The 22,151-nt window shown below is 46.3% G+C and overlaps 1 protein-coding gene across 17 annotated transcripts in view; it reads right to left on the bottom strand.

The window, feature by feature from the left end:
* AGAP1 (ArfGAP with GTPase domain, ankyrin repeat and PH domain 1) overlaps positions 1-22,151 on the bottom strand; it is a 313,696-nt gene that overhangs the window by 86,267 nt on the left and 205,278 nt on the right. For 13 of the 17 annotated variants that reach the window (XM_042035324.1, XM_042035325.1, XM_042035327.1 and 10 more), the window contains one exon: positions 14,584-14,745. The exons of the other annotated variants lie outside the window; for them this stretch is intronic. In XM_042035324.1, coding sequence (XP_041891258.1) covers positions 14,584-14,745 — 162 coding nt within the window. The remainder of the gene's footprint in view (positions 1-14,583; positions 14,746-22,151) is intronic. 17 annotated transcript variants of the gene reach the window in all.

Here is a 22,151-nt window from a genome sequence, read left to right as displayed (position 1 = left end):
GGTTTAAAATATGAGCAATCAAAAGGCGCTGGGCTTCCACGCTGTGCTCTCCCATTTCCCACTCCTTCTCTTGCCTGACAAGGTATTCTTCAAATTGAAAAGAGGGCTCCTGAAAGCCCGGGCTTTGGGAAACTGTAAATGAGTTCAGGCTTCAGCCCGCTGAATGCAATTTCATCCTCCCGACTGAATACAAATAATGCATTTTATTTGGTATCAATTACCACGCCTGAGAACAGACGACCACTGCCAGCACTGTTAAATACATTAAAAAAAAAAAAGGAAAAAAAAGGAGGGAAAAAAAGGCAAGGAAAAAGGCACGGCAAATTAAAAAAGCAAGCGCCTCATTACTCCCCATCTCAACCAGCTTTGACAGAGGCACTGGAACTCATAAGCTGCGTTCCACTGGGCTGGGATGGGCTGTTTTCCAGCCATCCCGCACGTTCAATGTCAGCCATTAGTTCTTCCCAATCGGGCATCAATGTTCAACACACACCCGAAAAAATATATAATACTGGTAATAATAATAACAATCTGCAGCCTCTCCGAGCTTCAATACTTGAAGTATGAGTCAAAGCAGCAGTTTCACTTTTCACTCGGGAAGCTGACAAGCATGACTAGAGGGGGAATAAAATAACATTCAGTTCGCATAAATATCAAGCGGGCTGCTTGAGACTGATGGGCCAGGAATGTATTCTTAGCCATCATTCTGGCAGACAGGCCCAAGGACACTCATAACTTATTTTACAATCATTTAGTTTCAGCTCAAGTGGAAAACGTGACAACTTATCTCTGCTGACAAGATGCCATATCGAACCTTACAATTAACTCTCCCCCGATTATCTGCCCAGCCCATCATTAGCTCTGCGGCTCTTGATGGACTGAACGGGCACAGCTTCCCTTGATGATGGTCATGGCTCCATTACACGACACTAAGGACAAAACTCTCCCCTTGCCACGTAGCTGGGGTTGTCCTGACCAGCACATCCTCGTTTTTGCAACCGTTTCCAAGTGATGTGCAGCAAAAAGCTGCTGAAAAATGTCTCCTCCCCCAAAACGGAGCATCCTCGTCTTTCAGCCCACGCCTGTGACCTACAGCAGTGAGCCAGAGATGCCCATGGCCTCTCCCAGCAGCCAGGAGCTTTCCTCCCTGCCCTCCATCCCTCCCCACTGCAATTATTAACTCCTTCAGCTGGAAGGGAGAGCTGACACAGCCACATCGCAGAATCATTTGGCTTGGAAGGGACCTTAAACCCCAACTCCTGCCACAGGACACCTTCCACTATCCCAGGTTGTTCCAAGCCCTGTCTAGCCTGGCCTGGAACACTTCCAGGGTCGTGGCCATCCCTGTACAAGTATGTGCAGTATCTCAGCCCATGCCCACAAGCAACAAGTGACACTTGGTGACCGAACACCCCTCAAGTTATGAAGGGATGGGACATAAAAACCCCACCACTCTGCTCTTCGCAAGGTCATTTTTCTCTACAGGTGCAGGACACGTGGAATAAGACACAGATCCTTCTGCCTGTGCAAGCCCAACCCTCGTTTGCTAGAATTTACCAAACAAAACAAAAAAGCCGATGCAGCTTTTACTCCACAAAGAAGTCCCACGTCTGCCTCTCTCCAAGATCCATTTTGCAATTATGGTCATGAGAGAAATTCCTTCCAAGCACAACAAACTGTGGTAGAAGAAAGGAGGGGTGGAACAGGAGAAGCACTTTGTCTACAACTACAACCCAGAGTTAAGAGACAGAACATGAAATGAAAACCAATCCTCAGAAGAGTCTCAAGGGCTGTGCTGTTGTACTGGGCTTTATTTGCTGTTTGATACAATTTGATATCCTCTCCCAGTGTTACACGTGTTTTGTACAAGGTAACTTTCCAGCCAGTTCCCACTTCCTATCTTTTTATTGTTTTGTTGTTTGGAAGCTGCCTGTGCTCATCAAATGGATCTCAGAAACAACTCCATTTGTGTCCCCTAAGAACTTTGTGAGGGTCCACCTGGATCTGGAAAGGGTAGGAAGTTAACAGAATCATCACTGAACCACAGAATTGGAACTGACCCAACAGATCATCCCACTCCACCCCTGCCATGGGCAGGGACACCTTCCACTGTCCCAGGCTGCTCCATGCCCCTTCCAGCCTGGCCTTGGACACTTCCAGGGATCCAGGGGCAGCCACAGCTTCTCTGGGCACCCTGTGCCAGGGCCTGCCCACCCTCCCAGGGAACAATTCCTTCCCAATCTCCCATCCATCCCTGCCCCCTGGCACTGGGAAGCCATTCCCTGTGTCCTGTCCCTCCATCCCTTGTCCCCAGTCCCTCTCCAGCTCTCTTGGAGCCCCTTTAGGCACTGGAAGGGGCTTTCAGGTGTCCCCAGAGCCTTCTCTTCTCCAGGTGAACACCCCCAACCCTGAACTGTCTGAAACTCAATCCAAACCCAGACTGTGCTTCCTGGTGCCCCTAGGACAGAAAAACAACTACCTCACATCCCGAATTCCCAAGCCCCTGCACCAAACCTGTCCGAGATACAACTCCTTCAGCACCTGCGGCACCCGACAGAGCAGAGGTGCAGGAGATGCCAGCACAGGAGCCAAGGAGGCCAAGGAAATGAGGGAAAATAAGCCACTGTGAGCACCCCAGGCCAGGGTAAAGGAGCTGGGGGTGGAAAAAGCAGGAAAAGAGACAACATGTGAGGTACGGGAATAGCACAGCACAAAGGCTGGGACACAAAAGTCCAAGAGCGGAGCTTCGTCGTTGGCCCACGGCTCCTATTCTCTCTGTCACACACACAACCCTCTCTCCTGTGTAACCATCTGCAGCGGAACCAAGGATATTCTGACCCCTTCTATCTTCGTGTCTTTTGATTTATTTCATATTTTTGTCAAATCACCTATTTACAAAAACTTGAAACAAACTCAACAGGTGACGCTATTCTCCGCAGACCAAAGTCGAGCTTGATCTGGTTTACATTTTTCTTGCATCTTCTTGTTAAAATTTTCCAACAGGCTTTCAAAGTGAAATTAGACTTTTTTGTCAAGCCCAGCTCCCCAACACGGCCTTATTCTCAAGTGGCTGGAGATTGATTAATTTGGGTTTTTGATTTGCCGAAGTGACAAGAAGTCAGACGTTACAAAAGCGGGAGCGGTGAATGGGATCAATTAAAGAGCAGAAGCAGCAACACAATTAATAGCACCAGGTTCAAGAGGAGAAAGAAAGCGCTGATGACGAAAACAACAGCAACAGCTCTGCTTGCAGCAGGAATCTTTGCTGCGACCCAAGGAAGGCTGAATCCAAAGAGGGTGTTTCAGAACTTTCACTATGCCATTAGTGCTGAAATGAAATAAGGCAAAGATGTCGGTAGCTGGTGGACTGAATAATAAAAAAATAGCTGGACACTTTCATCTTCCACACGTGTGTTTTAAATAAAGGTGAGAAAAGCAATCCTTTTATTTCAACAGGAGAAGCAAGAGACTATAACTATCTGTAGTTTGTATTTCAGACCCATTTCCCCGAGCTGAGATTTTTCTGGCTGTGAAATCCACTGCTCTCCAGCTTCCCTTTACAGCTATTACCATAAATGTTCTATCAAGTTCTTTATCTTCCTCCTCTGCCTCAGACCGAAGTTAAAGGGATGCTGCAATCGCACAGCGACTGCGGAAGGACGGAGTCAGGCACAGATGTACAGGACTGACATTAAAATCCTGTCAGAACTGCAGCTTGGCACAAGTCTGGGGATGTAATAAACACTTGGGAGCGGGGGAGAAGGGGTAGCATGAGATTGCAGCTTCCAGGATGAAAAAAAGCAGCAAATATTTGTCAAGTACAGAGAGCTCACACCTTCGGGAGGAATTAGGTGCATGTGGTCGTCGCTGAGCTGAGTTCAGCTCGGACACTCAAGCTATGGAGGGCTTAAATTAACCTGCTGCACTGAAGGAAATCAAAGGAAGCTCTGAGCAGAACTGGGGGATGGAGATCAAAGAGCCTCAGGAGTCTTCCCCTTCCACGGCATCTCCCATTTTTGCAGCTTTGTGCCCAGAGCCTGCAGTTCTCAAAGCTGTTCTGTCATCCTCAGGAAGCCCCCCTCAGGAATGACTCCTTTCCTTTAAGAGCAATTTCAAGTAAATAAGGAAAACAAAGCTTCCTTCTTGACAAAAAAAGAGGGATCTCCCTGCTTTTGGAGGGTCCGGCTCTTGCTGTGTGGCAGCACCTCAAGTGACCAGACCTCTGGGCACATTTGGCCTGAGAGCATCACTTCCACTTTGTGGCAAAGGAGGTACATCACCCACAGCCTTGGGAGAGAAGATCAGTCTCAAGATGGCCAGGCACAGATATTGGAAGGCTTCAGTAATTTTGGAAAGACCCTCATTACCATCTCCCTTATCTAAAGGGAAGCCACGCCACCTCCAGCTCATTCCCTACCAACGTGCAGCGCTGGGCCGTCCTGAAGGAAGCGTGAGAGCAGAAACGCAACAACAGCTCTTAAAAAACCCCACTAAAGTCCATTTTCCCTCCTCAGGAGCAACACATTACAGTGCTGGCGAAACAGCATCCCGCTCCCTGGAACCTGAAGGATTGCTAGGAAGAAAAGAAGCTCCCTTTCAAAGGAAGCTCCTCATATCCATAAGGAATTCACCAGCTGACACAAGGAGAGGACACAGCCATTTCCTCCATGATTCTCTCCCGTGTTGCCAGGATGGTGACAAGCAAAGCAAAGACTGTGTTTCAGATGACCTGCAACCTGAGATCCTAATCTTCCTCCACACATCTTGCCTTGCAGCAGGTTTGGGTCAGGGGCAGGGATGATATAAACTACTCCCTGAGCGAGCAGGGCTTGTTAATTTATCTCATCCCCCGCTACAGACGCATCTCTGCGCTCCCTGCCTCTCACTGGATGTGAACGTGCCCCGTGGAAAGATCAAGCCTGACAAGTTGTTTGAACACGTAAGGACAACAAACCAGGAAAGAGCTGCAAGTCTGGGATGCTGCAGGATGCCACCACATCCCAAGGCAAACTAACTTCGTGGCTCCTGCTGCACAGACCTACAGTCGAGACATAGAGGGAATTCTCTAATTTTTCTGGCAGAACGTTTTCACTGGGCAGCAGCAGCCCTGTGAGCCCTATGTGGTGTCACCCTGAATTGCTCCCAACTGGGTGTACGATGGGTGGGTGTTGTTGTTTCCCCTGGCCATCAACTGTGATGTGCAACAGAGAGGTGAAAGGCAGTACAAAAGGCAGAAATGACGGGCATTTATTGCAGGTAACTTGCTCATTTCAGGGAATTTGTTCCCTCCCCACGAGGGAGAAAGGAGATGGATGGTCCTTTTGAAGACAAACCTCAGGGCAGAACCTCCTGGTTCAATTCCAGGTCACGTGTTGGGCTCCCTGGGCCAGTTTGGGGAGCAGCCTGGCCTAGTGGAAGGCTGGAACAGGATGGTGTTTAAGGCCCTTCCAACCCAAACCCTCCTGTGATTCATGCTGTGACTGGTTTCTATCTCCCCCTTTTGAAGCCAGGTAGATCATCAGACATCTCAAGAACAGCTGCCAACTGCAGCACCATGAATCTGGCAAACCCACCAGGACCATCCCAAGGAATGGTGATGTGGGAACAAACAGCCACTTGGAGCACACTTGAAGAACACATCCTGCCTGGGTGAGCGAGCTCCATCACAGTCAGGTACATACAAATATGTGGCAAATCCTAGTTTAGATCCAAATGAGATGCATAATAAATTCACCTTAATTACACAGAGAGCTCCACCCTGATCTAACCATCAGCATTGTGCTCTCATTGCATTAAAAAATCCTCATTTAACAACATTTTGCTTTGAAATAGAGCCTGCAGGTCACCAGGCACTTGGAAAATAATGAATCCATGGCTTACTGAATCACTTCCTACTAAAATATTTACCTTGTGTTTCAAGATAGGCAAAGTAAGACAGAGAGGAAGAACTGACTCTCTTCAAAGAGATGCTCAGAGCCAGAAAGATGTCTCGTCTCTACTCCTGTACTTTAACCTTCCGTCTGTATAACCTGTGGATAACTTCAAGCTTCAAACCCACTCTGTGGTAATTGAGAAGAGGTTAGGAAACTCTCCACTGTCAGTCCATGAGACTTCAGTGACAAGCCCTAATATCGGTGTTTTGGAGGAAGCAAAAAAAAAAAAAACCAAAACCAAGAGACTTTCACTATTAACATTTTCCAATTAAAGCAGAATAATTGCTGTACATCGAATTGGCTGTTAATTGCATCATGCTAGGCAGGAAAAAGCTAAGGCTTTCCTGGTAATGTATGCCACGAGCAGCGGTGTCAGAAAGGAAAAGAAATAATGGAAGCAACACCAAGACTACTCTTAATCAAAGGCAAAATCAAACATTTTCCCATCGCAGAGACCCAGAGCTGCAAAGCAAAGCTCTTAAAACACAAAGCTCTCTCTTTCAGAGGTGTCAGGTGGCGTAACTGCCATCGACAAACTTTTTTTTTTTTAATTTTTCAGTTTAATCCAGCCCTTTTTCTAGCTGCTGGATAAATAAGTCGGGGCCCTTCTGGTGCTCATCAGACAAGCCCCCGGTGCACTGGATCCTCCTCATCGCCCCGGCCCATGGGTGGCACAGCCACGGCTGCGTGAAGGGATGACATCAACTGTGACAAATGAAGGCACTTGAAAGGAGAAGCTCTCCCACCTGCAGGAAGGGAAGGCTGGGGCTCTGCGCTCCAGCTGGCCCCCAACAATGCCCAAGTTGTGCCCAGGGCCCGGCACAGAGGCTCCTTTCACTCCTTGAGCCGTGTGCGCTGTGAGGCAGCTTTGAAGTGTTGGATTGCACAGGTAAGGAATACACAACATCCCCTGAGCAGCCCACGCTCCAGGCTCTGCGCTGGGGGAAACTGAGCCCGCCAACAGCCACGCTTGGTGGGGCAGCTGCTCTGCTCTTAATTGCAACAGAAACTTCATTAAGGCCCAGAAGGAACAAAAGCACCGGGTGCGTGTGGCTTGCACGCTCTTCCTCCAGACCCTACGAGACAAAGCACGGCACTCTCAGCCATGCATTCCACAAGAATGTAACTATTACAGGCATCTAGTGGAACTTCTGAAGTGTGGATGTGCAAAGAAGAAGTCCTCAAATCAGGAGTTGCCCCCGTAGTAGCTGTACATTAACATTTTGCTTCCTCAACTTCGCGTTTAAACCTTTACGTTATTAGATAAACTTAGATTATTTCAATTGAGATTAAAAGATTAAGAAAAAATAAAGGTGTGTACTGATTTGGGAAGCTTATTTATTTCCCTCCTTAAGTCTTCCTTATAAAGTGCTTAAACAAGGAATGCACTGGGCTTATGAAATTTGTAAGGCACACTACTCGAATCAAGGAGTTTATAAAACGTCGCATTCTGCTCCCGCAGTGCTATGGCTTCGCTCTGTGTTTACCTGAGAGTATCTCTCTCCATTTATAATGTTCTCTGCAAACACAATGTGATTTTCAAAGTCCATAAACTCCTGCAGGATATTGTGTGAACCCAGCTCTTGCATTTACTGCAAACGTTTCAGATTGAATCAACCTTAAACTGCAAACATCCAAAACAAAAACCTTTAAAAATTAAGCTCTTCTACATAAGAATGAGAGTACAGGATGGGCTCCCTGACGAAGAATCCCACTTGTCCAGGGGTATGAGCATCTTCAATATTAAGCCTTACATTAAAAGGTTTCCATGTAATGATTCAAAATAATGGTTCTAATACAGAACCAGAGAAGGGAAGACATTTTGCAGACTTCTAAGAGCTATATCTGTCAAATGTCAAATGTCTGAGCTACACAGAACCACGATGGGTATTGAGCTTCCTTCCTTGAGAAGTCCTGACTTTCGGAAAGTGTTTCTTGGACAGGAGCTTAAAGAGCTGACGAAGATAACATTCCCTCTCCTCACTGTTCTGTCAGGTTAAAGCTTAAACTCCAAGAATAAACATAAAGTGCATTGGCTTGAGGGTTTTTTCCCTCTTTTTCTCCTGAGTGGGGATAACAGAGAAGGTGTGACAACCAAGCCCAGCTACAGGCAGAAAAAGCACTGATTTACTGAACACTGCCAGACAATCAAATCAGATTAATCAACATCAGTAACCAGAAAAAAACCCCCCACCTTTTTTCCCCTATGAGAAAGAATGTGCCACTCGCATTTTTACTTCGGTGTAAATCCCAAGCCAAACTAAATGCAAAATATGTATTTAAGCATCCATCAGTAAATGCTGGGAAAACCCAGAGCTTTATAGTTCAGACAAAAAGTTGATTTCGTCCCAGTTTGGTGTTTGCTGAGCTGCCACCACCGGCCTGGATGGGCAGGAGAAAGGCACAGATCCACAGAGGAACTTAGGCTGGAAAAGCCCTCTGAGAGCCTCGGGTCCAGCCCCCAACCCACAACTGAAACATGTTCCTAAGTGCCACACACATTTTTTAACACTTCCAGGGATGGCGACTCCAAAGTTTCCCATTAAGCTGAGATTCCTATGGTCTACAGAACAGAAAGAGTGAGCACTGGGTCCTACTGCTTCCAGAGGTTAACACATTCCTAAAAACCCCAGGCAGAGAGCATCAGTGGGATTAATGCTCTGAACCCCTTTTCAGAGCACTTATTTATCACCACTGCCCTCCAGGCCTTACACCACTTTGGGGAACCACAGGCTGCAAAACCCCATCTTCCCCTGCCTGAATTAAAATCAGTTTGAAATCTCAAGTCCTGCAGGATCAGCAAGTCCAAAAAAACCCCCAGTTCCCTATTACATCTTCATTGTTACATAGAATTTTTGAACATTTCTGGTTGACTGGGCTGTTTCAGGTAAGAGCTTGCCAAGAATGTCAAGTAAATTTGAATACTGGAAGTTTCTCAGTACACAAGCTCACGCTGAAAGGGGATGGTTTTCAAGAAATTGCTAAAAAGTAGTGCTTTATAACCCGAGTTTCCTCAAGGTACGTAGAGAAAGCAAAGGCAGTCCTAAGTTGTTGTTAGCAAAGTTTACCCTGCTGAACTGACATCATTTCTCTCTGGAAATGTTTTGCCAAAAGCGATCTGTGGATCACAAAAAGGTATGAAAAGTAGAAGAACGTTCCCTTTCCCTTCCCGTGCAAGGTGATGCAAACTATGTGCACCTATTACACATGGTGAATTTTATTATGTTAAGGAGTAAGAACTACAGAAAACCCCAGAGCAGCTCTAAAGCAGCTAGGAAAAAAAAAAGGAGAAAACAAATCTACATTTGCTTTTCAGTCACAATTTCCATATTTAAAAAGGAGGAAAAAGCTCTTCCTACCTAAACCATCTGTATATACTGAGCACGAATAATTCCAAAATTCTATAAATCTATGTGAAATTCCATGACAGATCCTGGTCAAGAGCTTGCCTATGGAATTCCAACAGCTCTCAGTGGCATTTTCTGATGTCAGATGCAAGCTGAACCATTTCCTTTTCCAAGGCAGAGCAGAAGGTTCCATCACTTAATCATTCCCAGCACTTAGGATCAGACAAGTAAGGCAAGTTGCAAGGTCTGCATTAATATCAACACTCCAGCGACCTCTCACACCCCATGGCACAGTGAGAACTCAATTTTACATTAATAAACCCTAACACCAAACTGTTAGAAACTCAGAAGACACCAGGTATTACAACTTCCATAAATTACAGCCGAGCTCAAATGGCCCGTACAAGCAATTGTACAGTGATAAAGCCTAAGTGGATGATATTTAAACAGATATTTGATTTATGGCAGAATTTTACATCCTGCTGGAATTCAAATGACAATTTACAAGCCCAGAGACGAGAAATCCCTGTCCCATGCAAACTGCTGTTTGCAGTGCTCTGTCAGAAGAGCGGAATGCTGAATCCTTCAGGAAGGAATCCTTCCCTCTGACGGTCTCGGGGCACAGAAGCCAAATGATAAAACAGGACATTTAAAAAGAGAATGAACCAAGCTGCTGCTTCATCCCCCAGGTAGGAAATTACATCCTTGGTCTTCTCAGAGTGAAGTCTGACAAATCTCACATTTGCAAGGCAGCTGCCTGTGGTTCCCGGCACCACAAAAACCTCTGATGGCAAATTTGAGGGTTTGTCAGTCAGGCTCTTCAGAGGTGCACGGATTGTGACGACTGGGGAACAGACAGATCCATCTCTGTAGTGGCATCAGCACCACTGAAGTCACAGAACTGGAAAGGTTGGAAAAGCCCTCCAAGGCCATTGAGTCCAGCCTGTGACCGTCGCCCAGCCCAGAGCACTGAGTGCCACATCCAGTCGTTCCCTGGGGCACCTCCAGGCATGGGCACTCCAAACCTCCCTGGGCAGCCCCTTCCAAGGCCTGAGCACCCTTTCCATGAAGAAATTCCTCCTGATGTCCACCCTGTCCCTCCCCTGGCCCAGCCCGAGGCCGTTCCCTCTCCTCCTGTCCCTGTTCCCTGGCAGCAGAGCCCGATTTCCCCCCCGGCTGCCCCCTCCTGTCAGGGACTTGTGCAGAGCCACAAGGTCCCCCCTGAGCCTCCTTTGCTCCAGGCTGAGCCCCTTCCCAGCTCCCTCAGCCGCTCCTGGGGCTCCAGCCCCTCCCCAGCTCCACTGTCCTTCTCTAGACAAATTATTAACCATCATGAAAAAACTGTATTTTGGACTGAAATCGGAGATGCCTCAGGGGAGTCCTCCCGGGCAGCTTTTCACTGAAGCCTCAGAACAGTCCTGTTAAGAAAATTAGCAGGCAAAGTGGCCTCAAGTTGTGCCAGGGGAGGTTCATACTGGATACTAGGAAAATTTCCTCACTGAAAGGGTGGTCAGGAACTGGCACAGGCTGCCTAGGGAAGTGGTGGAGTCTCCATCCCTGGAAGTGTTCAGAAAACACGTGGATGTGGCACACGTAGGGATTAGCGGTGGGGTTGGCAGTGCTGGGTTAAAGGTGGGACTTGATGATATTAGAGGGCTTTTCCAACTAAAAATGTTGTGATTTTATGAAAACAAGAGCTGGATTTGCAGGGGAGGAATTGCGGGATGCACAGCCTAGAACCGAACTTGCACACCCGAACAGGCCGCGAATGGCTCCCCTGAGACCAGAAATCCTCTTGTTCCCCAGCAACGAGCAACTACAGGTAATTCTGGGTGATAAAAAGAAAAAAAAATCCATCAAGGAGAAGATTTATCAGAGGAAAAAACCTCGCAGGCTTCCAGCAGGATCCAGGAAAACCTCTCGGCCAATAGCTGGAGCAGCAGTAATTGTTCCAAATCTATCAATAAAGCTGAGCTGCTCCTTCATTGACTGCAAACACCAATTTCTTTCATGGGGGATTATAAGTTGATGTTCATGGTCTCTCTACCACCATTAGGGTGATAAACAGTTGAAACTACATCAGGATATGACACGCAGATCAATTCTGGGTCCATAAAGAATCTACACAAGAGGTTCCTGGACAGGGATTTACTGCCCCCAGTTTTTATTCCCTCTCGCTGCTAAAATTACTTCTGTCAAGCACTTACAAGAGTATGGAGGAGAAAGGGGAGGGGGGGAAAAAAAGGGAGGAAAAAAAGGCAAAAAGAATTAATTTTTCATGTGCTGCTGGAACAGCCTTTTGAAAATTCGGGAGTTTTTAAGGCAAATATGTTCCTGCTTTGGAAATGATGCTGAACAGCAGGTGGGACTGAGCTAAATAGTGAGCCAGCAGCACGAGCTGCTCACTATCCAGCACGCAGCAATTTGAAACACCAAACTAAGCTGTCGAGATTTTCTCCCAGGGCAGTCGCGGGCTTCATGTTACCAGCGCCAAATTATATTAGACATTTAATTTTAAACCTCAGGTACTTAAATGTAAAACCTTACAACAGTAATAGTCATAAAGCAGTGGGGCATTCCATTTCAGAGAATGGATTTTTCTATTTTTCCCCTTTAATTTAACCAGCACCTCCTGTTTTGTGGCTCTGCCCACTACAAAGTAATTTATCTAATTAGGAGATGTTCACAGCTGCTTGAAAGACAGAAGCCCCAGGAAACCAAAGGTCTGGTTTGGAAGACTTTGAAAAGTTCTCTGGAGCCACACAAAGTATTAATTTAATGTGAAAAAAAGGTGCAGAGAAAAATTGAATCCCAATATGTTATTTTGTCTACAATAAAACCATGTGACAATAAGCAGGCATATTCTCCAGTACATTGGCATTTGAATTCCAAAAGATGCTTAGCTTCTTGCCATACCTGCTGCTTTCACAGTATTAGCTTTTTATGACTAAAATTCAAAAATCTTTTAATGGAGAAAAAGCCCCCAGAAATTAAAAAGGGTTTTTCATGCGTCAACTTGCCAACATAAAGGACACATCTCTGAGCTTGCCCAAAGATGATACACTCAGGGCAATCAATTATTCTTGAGGTTCTGTAGGAGTTTTGGTGCGATACTTCTGAGTCTGCCGACCCTGAGTTGCCTAAAACTCGTCGCTAATCCAATTTTCCCCCCATATTTATAAAAAAACCAAACTTAATTTTTTTTTTTTTAATATTAGAACCTCTGCAAGAAATTATTCACAAGAACCCACCAGTCACCTGCAATTTCAAAATAAATATTTCATAAGTAATTCTGGCTGTCGTCTCTCTTGAGGCAGAAGTAATCCCATACGAATGTCAAGTCAGAAAAAGGTACTGCACATATGGGGGAGTGCAGAGAGCTGGGGTGGGAGAAAAGGCTCCCTTCACCAGGGAAGGAATTGCAAACCAGCTCGGGATCAGCAGCAGGAGCAATAAGTCCAGCAAAAATATAGCATTTTGAAGTCAAGGGGATGGCAAAAAGAAGGAATTCAGGTGCTATTCCTACTTTTTAAGATTCTATTTCCATGCCACTTGTAGGAATTCACTGAGTTTTGAAGGTTTGAAGATTTTTCTCCCCTGCAGCCTCAGCTGTAGCATCTGGCACAGGGATGGCACCTGCTCACCTGCCTGCAGGTGTGTCAAGGTGCACAGGACTGCAGCCTACAGCTCTTGCTTTCCTCCTGGAGCCAGCACTCAACATTCTCCATCTTACCTTAGAAAAGCTACAGGATAAAAGGCACCAAAAAGCCCAAACTTTGGTCTAAGATTTTTAGAAGGGAGGTAGAGTTGGGGTGGATTAAAAAGATAAAGCAGCTCTGGAAAAAAGAGGCAGAAAATACATGGTTTTAAGTGGGAAACCAGCTCAGCATCCATGCAGGGCAATGCTGCCTCCCCTAAAAGCTTAACCAGGAGTGGGTGAGCTGGGTGGGCACAGAAGAGAAACAGGGCTGAAGCCTTTATTTCACTGTGCTGCTTCACAACATCCCTGCCTTCCTGCAAGGCTCCATCACAAATCTCTTAGTCAAAACCTGGACCATTTAAATCCAAATTCTCCTGAAGGTGCTGCCCCCACATTCACAGCTCCAGAAATGTCTGTGCTTTGGTAACCATGAGTTTGATAGTTGATGCCACTCAGAAACAAGGTGATCACGGATTTTAGACCCTCCGTTCTCCTAAGGTGGCACCAAAAACCTGTCCAGAGCTGCTGGAAAACCCAGAGATGCTCTCAGGGCTATGCTCAGATTCAGACCTTATACAGGTACAGAGATACACATGGGACAGGTGAAACAGTTCCCATATCCCCCCTAACTGTCCCCATTTTAGGGGCAGCCACCAGAAGCAGCATTCCTCCCCTTGTTTCTGACCTACTCACCCTGGTCTGGTAGCAAATACCACATCTACCCTTTAAAAACAACCACCCACTGTCTCACTGCTACAACCTAATAATTCCTAAACACCATCAGGAGTAGCGTCTGCTCCTTTTAATGCTGTTAAGTGCTCCACAGAGGAAACACTAAGACTGTACCAGGAGTGTGCAGGCATTAGAGCAAGAGCACAGCAGAGAAAGGACATGCTGAGGAGAAGATCTGGAGGGTCACTGACTGCTAATACCCATCACATGGGGCAAGGAATCTGAGTATCAAGCAAACAACCTGTATTATGTGGCTGCCCCATCCCTGGGAATGCTCAAGGCCAGGTTAGATGGGGCTTGGAGCACCCTGGGATAGTGGAAGGCATCCCTGCCCATAGCAGAGGGTTTTTAAAGTCCCTTCAAACCCAAACCATTCTGGGATCCTCTGATTATGCACCTGAAATAAAAATTAAGCAGTACTGTAACTACATTAGCTCTTCATGTTGAAAAAAGAATCACAGAATTCTTTCAGGCTGCTCCAAGCCCCAATGTCCAGCCTGGCCTTGGACACTGCCAGGGATCCAGGGGCAGCCACAGCTCCTCTGGGCACCCTGTGCCAGGGCCTGCCCACCCTCACAGGGAAGGATTTCTCCCTAATTTGCAATCCAAACCTCCTCTCTTTCAGTTTAAAGCCATTCCCCCTTGTCCTGTCACTCCATGCCCTCGTAAAAAAAAGTATTCTACCGATCCATTCCCTTTTGCCTAATCCCGATTCTTCCCTCAGGTGCTGCAAGTTCGGCACCCAGCAGCGCAACGGGGCCGCAGAGCTTCATTTTTATTTATTTATTTTTTCCTTTTGAAAAAAAGCAAGAGCACCAAACTGCCCCTTCACCCCACAGCACGTGACCCCCCCCAGCTCCAGGTTTCTTACCACTGCTAATGCCAGAGTTGGCAATGACTGTGGCCTCGCTCCACTGATCTGCACTGGAGACCGAGTAGGAGCGCTGGTGCATACCGTCCGGGCGGCTGTTGAAGGACACCAGACTGATCCCACTGGCCATCTGAGACACAGATGTGCTAGTAGTCACGTTCCCTAGGCACAAACGGAAAACAAATCGTGTCAATAGAGAGGACAAAAGGGATTTTGCATCAGGGTGGACGGGGGGGTATCTTAACAAGAGCAGAAACAGCCACGCAACGACCCTCCCTGAAGCGCTGGAGCTGGCGGGCCTGAGACCAGAGCTTCCAGCAGCTCAAATCCAGCTAAGAGGACAAAAAAGCCAAAATTTGCACGGTGTCACCTCGTTCTGCTCGTTCACCTTCTGGGAAACACCATCTTCCACCACCCTGCTAGCAGGCACTCTCTCTGCAGCTTCTCTGCTTGTTAGACTGAGCACAGAAAATCAATCTGTTCCTGAAAGCCACCGTTTGTACAACTGAGCTGAGACAACTGAGCCAACTCCAAGAGTTTAAAACAATCCACCTCTAAGTAATACCTGAGGCAGGTATGTGCCCCAAGAATGACAGCCAGCACTGAGAGACCAAGGGGAAAAAAAACTTTCTTGGACATTTAATCTTAATAACAACCTTGTGCCACAAAGCACACATTGGACTGACTGCAAGGATCATTCCTGGGTCTCATCCCAGGAATGGGAGACAGAAAGGGACACAGGACGAACAGCCTTTACCCAGTAAACACTTCTGTATTTTCATGATCACTGAGGCCTAGGACATTAAAATGCTGGGAGCTGTGCGCGAGGGGGTGTGACAGGGACAGGTTTCTCACCATAAAACAGGAGAAGTGGGATCTGGTTGAACTCATTTTAGAGCAGGAACAATTAAAACCTTTCCGGAAACTCAGGTTTCTGATGGTCTTACTTACAACTTGCTACGGGCCAAACCCTGCTCCACGGTTTTGGGTTCTGAGCACACTTTGCTCCGTACCCAGCACGGGTCTTGCATATCAAAAGCCACAAAGAATTTACAGTGCCAGTTTCATTGCTCATGGCAGGCTCTCTAAAGGTGCCCCACAGGTCCCCTCTGGATTGAAGAACACTCTTAAAAAACACATGCAAAGGGAAAGGAGCAGACGCAATATTATAACGTACCCTCACACTTTGCATTTCCATTGCACCTTCTACTGATGAGTTCAGAAAAATTAATGAATTAATTTTCAATGCTCCTGTGAGGTTGTTAATTATCTGCTATCATTTCCCCCATTTTTCAGAGGTTAAATGACCCAGGGCCACAAAGGAAGATTGTGGCAGGCTTGAAAATAAAACCCAGATCTCCTGACTCCCAGTTCTATCATTATGTCTTTTCCCAGAGCAGCCTCTGGGAAGACAGCAGAGCTCAGTGAACTACTTTGTGTTTATTAGAGTTGGCATAATTGTCCCTTTCTCTCCTCCCCTTTCCCAAGACAAAATCTCCTCTTTAGTCCTTAACACGGATCCATCACAGTGTCTGTGTCTTCAATGCACTTACTCAGCCCTCAAGAACTTCTGCATGGCAATCCCTGCTTTGCAGGCATGAAATACGGACAGAAAAACTCATTTCTTTAATTATGCAAAGTCTAAGGTGGCTTTTGGAACCATGTTGGGACCTCCCAAGGCATGAGACTACAGAGCAGAGGACTAAATTGTAATTCAGTATCTTAAAACCACAATAGAAAATGGAAACATGAGCTGACAGAAGTTGTGTTTTGTGCTGTCTTAAAGGAAATCTCTCCCTCCAAATCAACTTCTGTGATGCTGCCGATGCTCACTTTGAAATCACCTTTTCCTCTGGTTTTCACCATCCAGAAAAAACTATGAACATTAATAAATTATTTTGATGATCCACCAAATTAAAGGGAGTGGCTGATGCGATTTACTAGAGTTTGAGACAGAGTGGATTCTACAAACTCGAGATTTAGGCCAACATAGACACAACAGAAGCAGTGACATTTTTATGCTGACATCTTCCACCTAGTCCACAAGTTTTTGAACACCAGTGTCCATTCACCTTCGAACCATGATGCAGAAACAAAACCATGAAAAGAGAATACCAAGATTTCTGTGTCCTCATGTCAGCACCAGAAGTTTTACTCTCACCTTAAAGCCATCTGAGGAAACTCCAACCCTACATTTTGGCATGAACCTGTTGAGAAGTGACTTATTCTGGAAACCAAAGAAGAATTCTTCTTCCACTGCACCTCTCTCAAAGGTATGGGCTGCTAGCACGGAATAGGTGCCAAGGGCATTCATGTGACACTTCAGTGCTCAGTGACGAACCCAGCCCAGCTCCCCTTTTTCCTACTGCCATAGCCTGGTAACCTTCATCCTGCAACCTTCATGATAATATTTGTTCAGGATTAAATTCCACTCTGTCCAGGTGTATTTTCATGATGTATCAGACCATCAAGCCAGAATCCACGAGTAGGTATCAGAAGGGCCAGACTACAGAAAATAGCGTGCTTTTTCCTGTCTCCCTCCTCGATCTGTTTAGCACAAACTTGTTACTCAGAACCTTATTTAAAAATCATCATTTCCCAATCCATCACTAACTCTTCCACTTTCCAGTCTAACTGCAGGACATGTATCCCACACTAGGTGCTGATGCTGCCACCCCAAAACAAGGCCTGCTGCTCTGTGCCACGCAGCCGCGTGTGCCATACAGAGCTTCTCCAACACAGCCCCATCTACAGTGGGCAAACCCCAATCCAGGCCTGGCAGAAGCCCTTTAACTTTCCTCAGGGATAAAGCTTTAACAGCACAAACCAGCTCAGTCTTTCAGCAGACAAGCGGGAGAGAGTGAAAAAGAGGAGGCCAGCAGCACTCAGTGAAAATGCTGAAGATCTCCCCACCCCTGGCAGGGGGGTTGGACCAGATGAGATTTAAGGGTCCTCCCAACCCAAACCATTCCGTGGTTGTCTGATGTACGAAAAGCAAAGTCTGCATGTTGGGTTAGGCACGTGAAGCCTGCACATCCTGCACCTCTTGTCCCACACCCATCTCCACATTAACCCCGAGCTCCCGGCCTGCTACCTGGCCCACGCTGGAGCTGTGAAAGAGTTGCCTCTTCAAATGCATCCTATATGCATCAGCTGGTTGCTCAAGTTGATTAGCAGGGGGCAGTTAAATTACTATGCTAATCCATGTATTCTCAGCACTGTTTCCTTGATATGGATATGTGTATATGCTTACTGGGAAGCCTTGATTAGTTCAAGCTTCAGTGTGTCAAAGGCTCCAGATTCTTTCCAAAGAATAATTTTAGCTGTACTCACATCCCTAAAGTGTGGGAGCTGATTTGAAAAGGTACTTACCTCTACCATATGCTATTTTTCTTTAAACAATTTGCATTTCAAAGGGAATATGGCATTTATATTTGAATGAATATCAGTATGTTGCCAGAACTTGTCTCAAATGAGCAAAAAAAAAGATGCTGGTCTCCTATTGAACAGAAATGTTTTCATCTACCAAAGGAGCATCAAAGGAAGAGTTCCTCTTTCTAGCTCTAGACAGCTTTATTAAAACTATCTTTTTTCTGATGTTATAAAACACCCCGTTACGACCGCGCTTACAAAACGTTCAAACAATTAAGCCCCACAAAACCCATCCAAATTAAGATTCAAGGTAATTTCCAGGTTTGGCCACTGCTCAGCAGAAGAGCCCACAAGAGAAGTGAGCGTGCTCACACAAAATCCCACTGATATCCCCATTTATTCAGTATAAATCGCTGCAAAGAGCAGGTGGAGACAAGAGGAATTAAGCTGAGCAGTGCCTGTGTGTGGAGGAGCTGAGGGAAACAGACACTGGGGGCAGAAGGAGAACAAGGGAGTCACTCTGGCTCTTCACACGCAGCCCTTTTGGATTTCCAAAACAGAGCAGGAACGCAACACTCGGAAATGATATGGAAATAACCAGGATTTGCACAAACACAGGACCAGACAAGAGGTGAACAGTGTGTTGGTAAAAGCCAAAAGGTAAAGGGTCTATTGTAAAAATTGTAATGAAATATGCAATTCAGGTTAATACAAATGCTGTCTTACATATATGCAGTGACTTGTCCATCAAAAAAGAAACCACTCGTGGTTTTGGTCATGGTTGCTCCTGTAATGGAACAGTGCGAGGGACAGCACGTCAGCAACCCCTCTTTTGCTGGTTTTTGACTTAATAATCCAGTGAATCATCACAGGTTAGTGTAACAGACACATCATTTCAAGCCTTCACCAACTACACCACCCACTAATTACGAATGCAGAACGAATGTAATTCACAAGCAGACCCTGAGAAGTGAGATACGAGTGACACGAACGATACAGGGCACCAATGATTTCCATTCCCTGCTGCAGACACATCTGTGATTTCCCCCAAACAAATCAGCTACCAGAAGTTACATCCTCAAGTGCAACTAATATACTCCTGGATTTATGAGACGAGCAGTCAGTGCAGGAGTTGTGAAGCAGAACTATATTTTTCCGTGAAGCAGCAGCGTATGAGACTCGCAGAGGGGCTGCACAGAAAGACTGAATCAGATAAACTGCAGCCCTACTGCTCTGCTTTCACCATGTTTTATTTGTGCCAAGCTCCTCGTGTTCCTGATGAGCTTCTCTTCCAAAAAAAAAAAGAGAAGAGAAGAGAAAGAAATAAACCTCTTAAGGCCAGAGGGCTGCGCTCACCAGCTGTTAGAACTAATGAAAAATACATTAGAGTTGTGGGTCAGGAAATCCTGACTCTTGATATCAGAGGGTTAATTGTTTCAAATCGTGTTGGGTCAATTTGTGTTGCAGGAATTCTGCCTATTCTTGAAATGCCCTCTAATTCAGCACCAGGCACTGTCAAGTAGGTTAGACTGGCTGCTGGCTGCCCGCTCCAAACCCACACCCAGCACAGCTCCCTCGAGTCTCTTCAGGCATCAGGGTGGAGAGGGAAAGGGAGATGTCCCCATTGCTGTCTGCAAAAGGATAGGAAGCATTCCCTTCCCATCCTCAGTTCTGCATCACACTCGGGAATTAACTCGCAGAGTTGTGCAGCAACCTTTCCAAGGGACAAACCTTCCCTGAGAAGTGTCTGAACTTCCTGCCTCTCCTGCACCTATAGATAGGAACCTTGGCACCAGGAACACGTGGGGATGGCTCTTCAGGGTTCCATCAGTTTGCTGCCTCAGCATCCATCTTTTCCAGGTGCATCCGCCTTTCTGGGCCCACTCTGGAGATCGTGTGCTGCACTGAAATCTGGGAAAACAGCAACTTAAAGCTTCCTGCCTCTCCCACTAAGGAGTCAGTCTGCACTGGGAAGGGAGGGACTGCCCAGGTGTCTGGTCACGTTCTGAGGAGACTGGGGGGCCTGGAGAGCTCCAAATTTCATAGTCAGGTTCTTGAGTGGGGTGAAATTCCCTCAAGTATTGCCATGGATTCCACTTCATCCTGACTGCAGTGTGCAAACAGCACGTGGTCTCTGCCCTGGGTTTATCAGGCACCTAAAATTACTTGAGGTTACTCATACGTGAAACAAGAATGAGTGAGAGGGAGGGTTGGAAACAGGGGATCTCTCAGGTCCCTTCCTACCCAAACCACTGTGACTCTGTGACAAAAATCTTTCCAAACCACACTGGTTCCAGTGCTGAACCTCTCCCTCAACACGCTGACAATCATTTCCAACACTGCAGCAGCAAACTTGCTTGTGAGTTTTACCTAGTTTTAAAACTTTTTTTTTTCCCCAGAAGCATTTATTTACTGAACAAAATTCCTGAGGACAAGCAGCTATTCCTAGAGGAAGCCCTTCCACCTCCATCCCCACCGAACTGGGCTCGATTAGCAGCGCACAAACCGAGTGGGGTCAGTACTAATGAACAAACAAGGCAGTGCCAAGAAATATCCTGGCAGTGAAGGACGTGGTGCTGGGAGTATAACGAGGAAAGCCATTATTCTCAGAGCATGCCAAAGCAACACAGCAAGTGTGGAGGAAAATTAAGTCATCAGAGGAGACATCTCTTCTAAAAGAAAGTTAAACCCAACATCTTCACCGCGGGCTCCTGCTCAAGATCCCCGACTATTTATTCTGCTGGGATCAAAGTCTGCTTTCCTTTCCTGGCAGGCGTATGATTATTTTTTCTGTAGTTTTAACAAATAACAGCAATAAATTAGATATGCCTGGCTTTCTGGGCAAGTCCTGATTGAGGTTATCTGCTTGTTCAGGGACTGCAGCTTTAAGACCCGGAGGTGAGCGTTTTGCACTGGCAAAAACTCTGCTTTGTGTTGCTCTAATTTGGTTGTGAATCCCGACAGGAACCACGGATTTAACTCTGCAAAAAATAACAGCAGAGATCCAAATCATTCCGAGGGAGGTACAGCGGAGCATGTGCAGGGCCCTGAGGCAACGGATGTGAAACGCTTCCCCATCCCTTTGCCTGCCTGTGGAAACTGTCAATAATGGAATTGGAGAGGGGTGGTGGGTCCTACCTGCGTACTGAGATGAACCAGGCTAACTTTGGGAGCTTCCCACGAGCTCCAACCCACCCCAAACCCTGCGAGCTGCAGCCAGAGCCCTCCTCGGGGTGGGGAGGGACCACTGCAGGCATTCACCGCCTCTTCAGGAACCGGAACAAAGAAACTTTATTTTCGCAAAAGAGACAATAGATACGAACGCGAGATGACTCTTTTTTTTTTTTTTTTTTTTTTTTTTTAATAGCTATTGCCACTGTAACAGCAGCTAAGTGAATGCATGTCTGCAGTGTGAGCAGTTTTGATAAACAGCCTCTGCGGGCCACACAACGGGGATAATGTATCCTTAAGTACTGCCAATGAGCTGCCATTCTGCACAGCCAATTACTTCTGTGCGTCTGTCACTCAAAGGAAAAATGACTGAGCCCATTAGATCAAACCTTTGTCACTGTTCCTAATGCACTCTTAGGCCTCATTAATCTGAGGGAGCAGCAACACAGCCGCCGGTGCCTCATTGCCTCCCCCACAACAGGCCCACGTGAATCTTCTCATCTCTCCCCCAAGTGCACCACGTTAATCAAGCTCTCCTTATTACCCCGGTCCCTGTCACGGCGGAGAGCGCTCTCTCTCTTAAATGCTCTCATTATGGTCCATCTTTAGAGCCGGCTGAGTGGAAAAAAAAAAAAAAAAAAAAAATAGAGGTGGGGGGAGAAAAAAAACCAACAAAAACCCGAGCCAGAGAGAAAGAGAAGAGGAAAAAGCAAGTCCGATCACATTAATATTCATGACAATAATTAGTATTCTAGGTCACTGAATATTCATGCTATTAGTTTGGTTTTTTATGGGTTTGCTGGATGTCCTGATTGCTGGAGTGTGGAGGAAAACAGCATGGTTGGGACTTTAGATGTCAACGGCAGTTCAATACTCCAAACACATTTGTGAATTTTTTTTTTTTCTCCCCCGTTCGGTAAATCAGCTTCAACCCTCCCGATGGCTTTAATATCTTAAAATCACTGGGGGGGAAAAGCACAAACGATCCTGCAAAGGTCTGAACATCCAACCAGTTCGTGCTGAAG

This window comes from Corvus kubaryi, unplaced genomic scaffold (genome assembly GCF_017639235.1).
Source record: "Corvus kubaryi isolate FWS band 111438036 unplaced genomic scaffold, C.kubaryi_AGA036_p1.0 37383, whole genome shotgun sequence".
NCBI classification, from domain to species: Eukaryota; Metazoa; Chordata; class Aves; order Passeriformes; family Corvidae; genus Corvus; species Corvus kubaryi.
The sequence above is the reverse complement of the archived record's forward strand: the minus strand, read 5'-3'. Positions and strand labels throughout refer to the sequence as shown.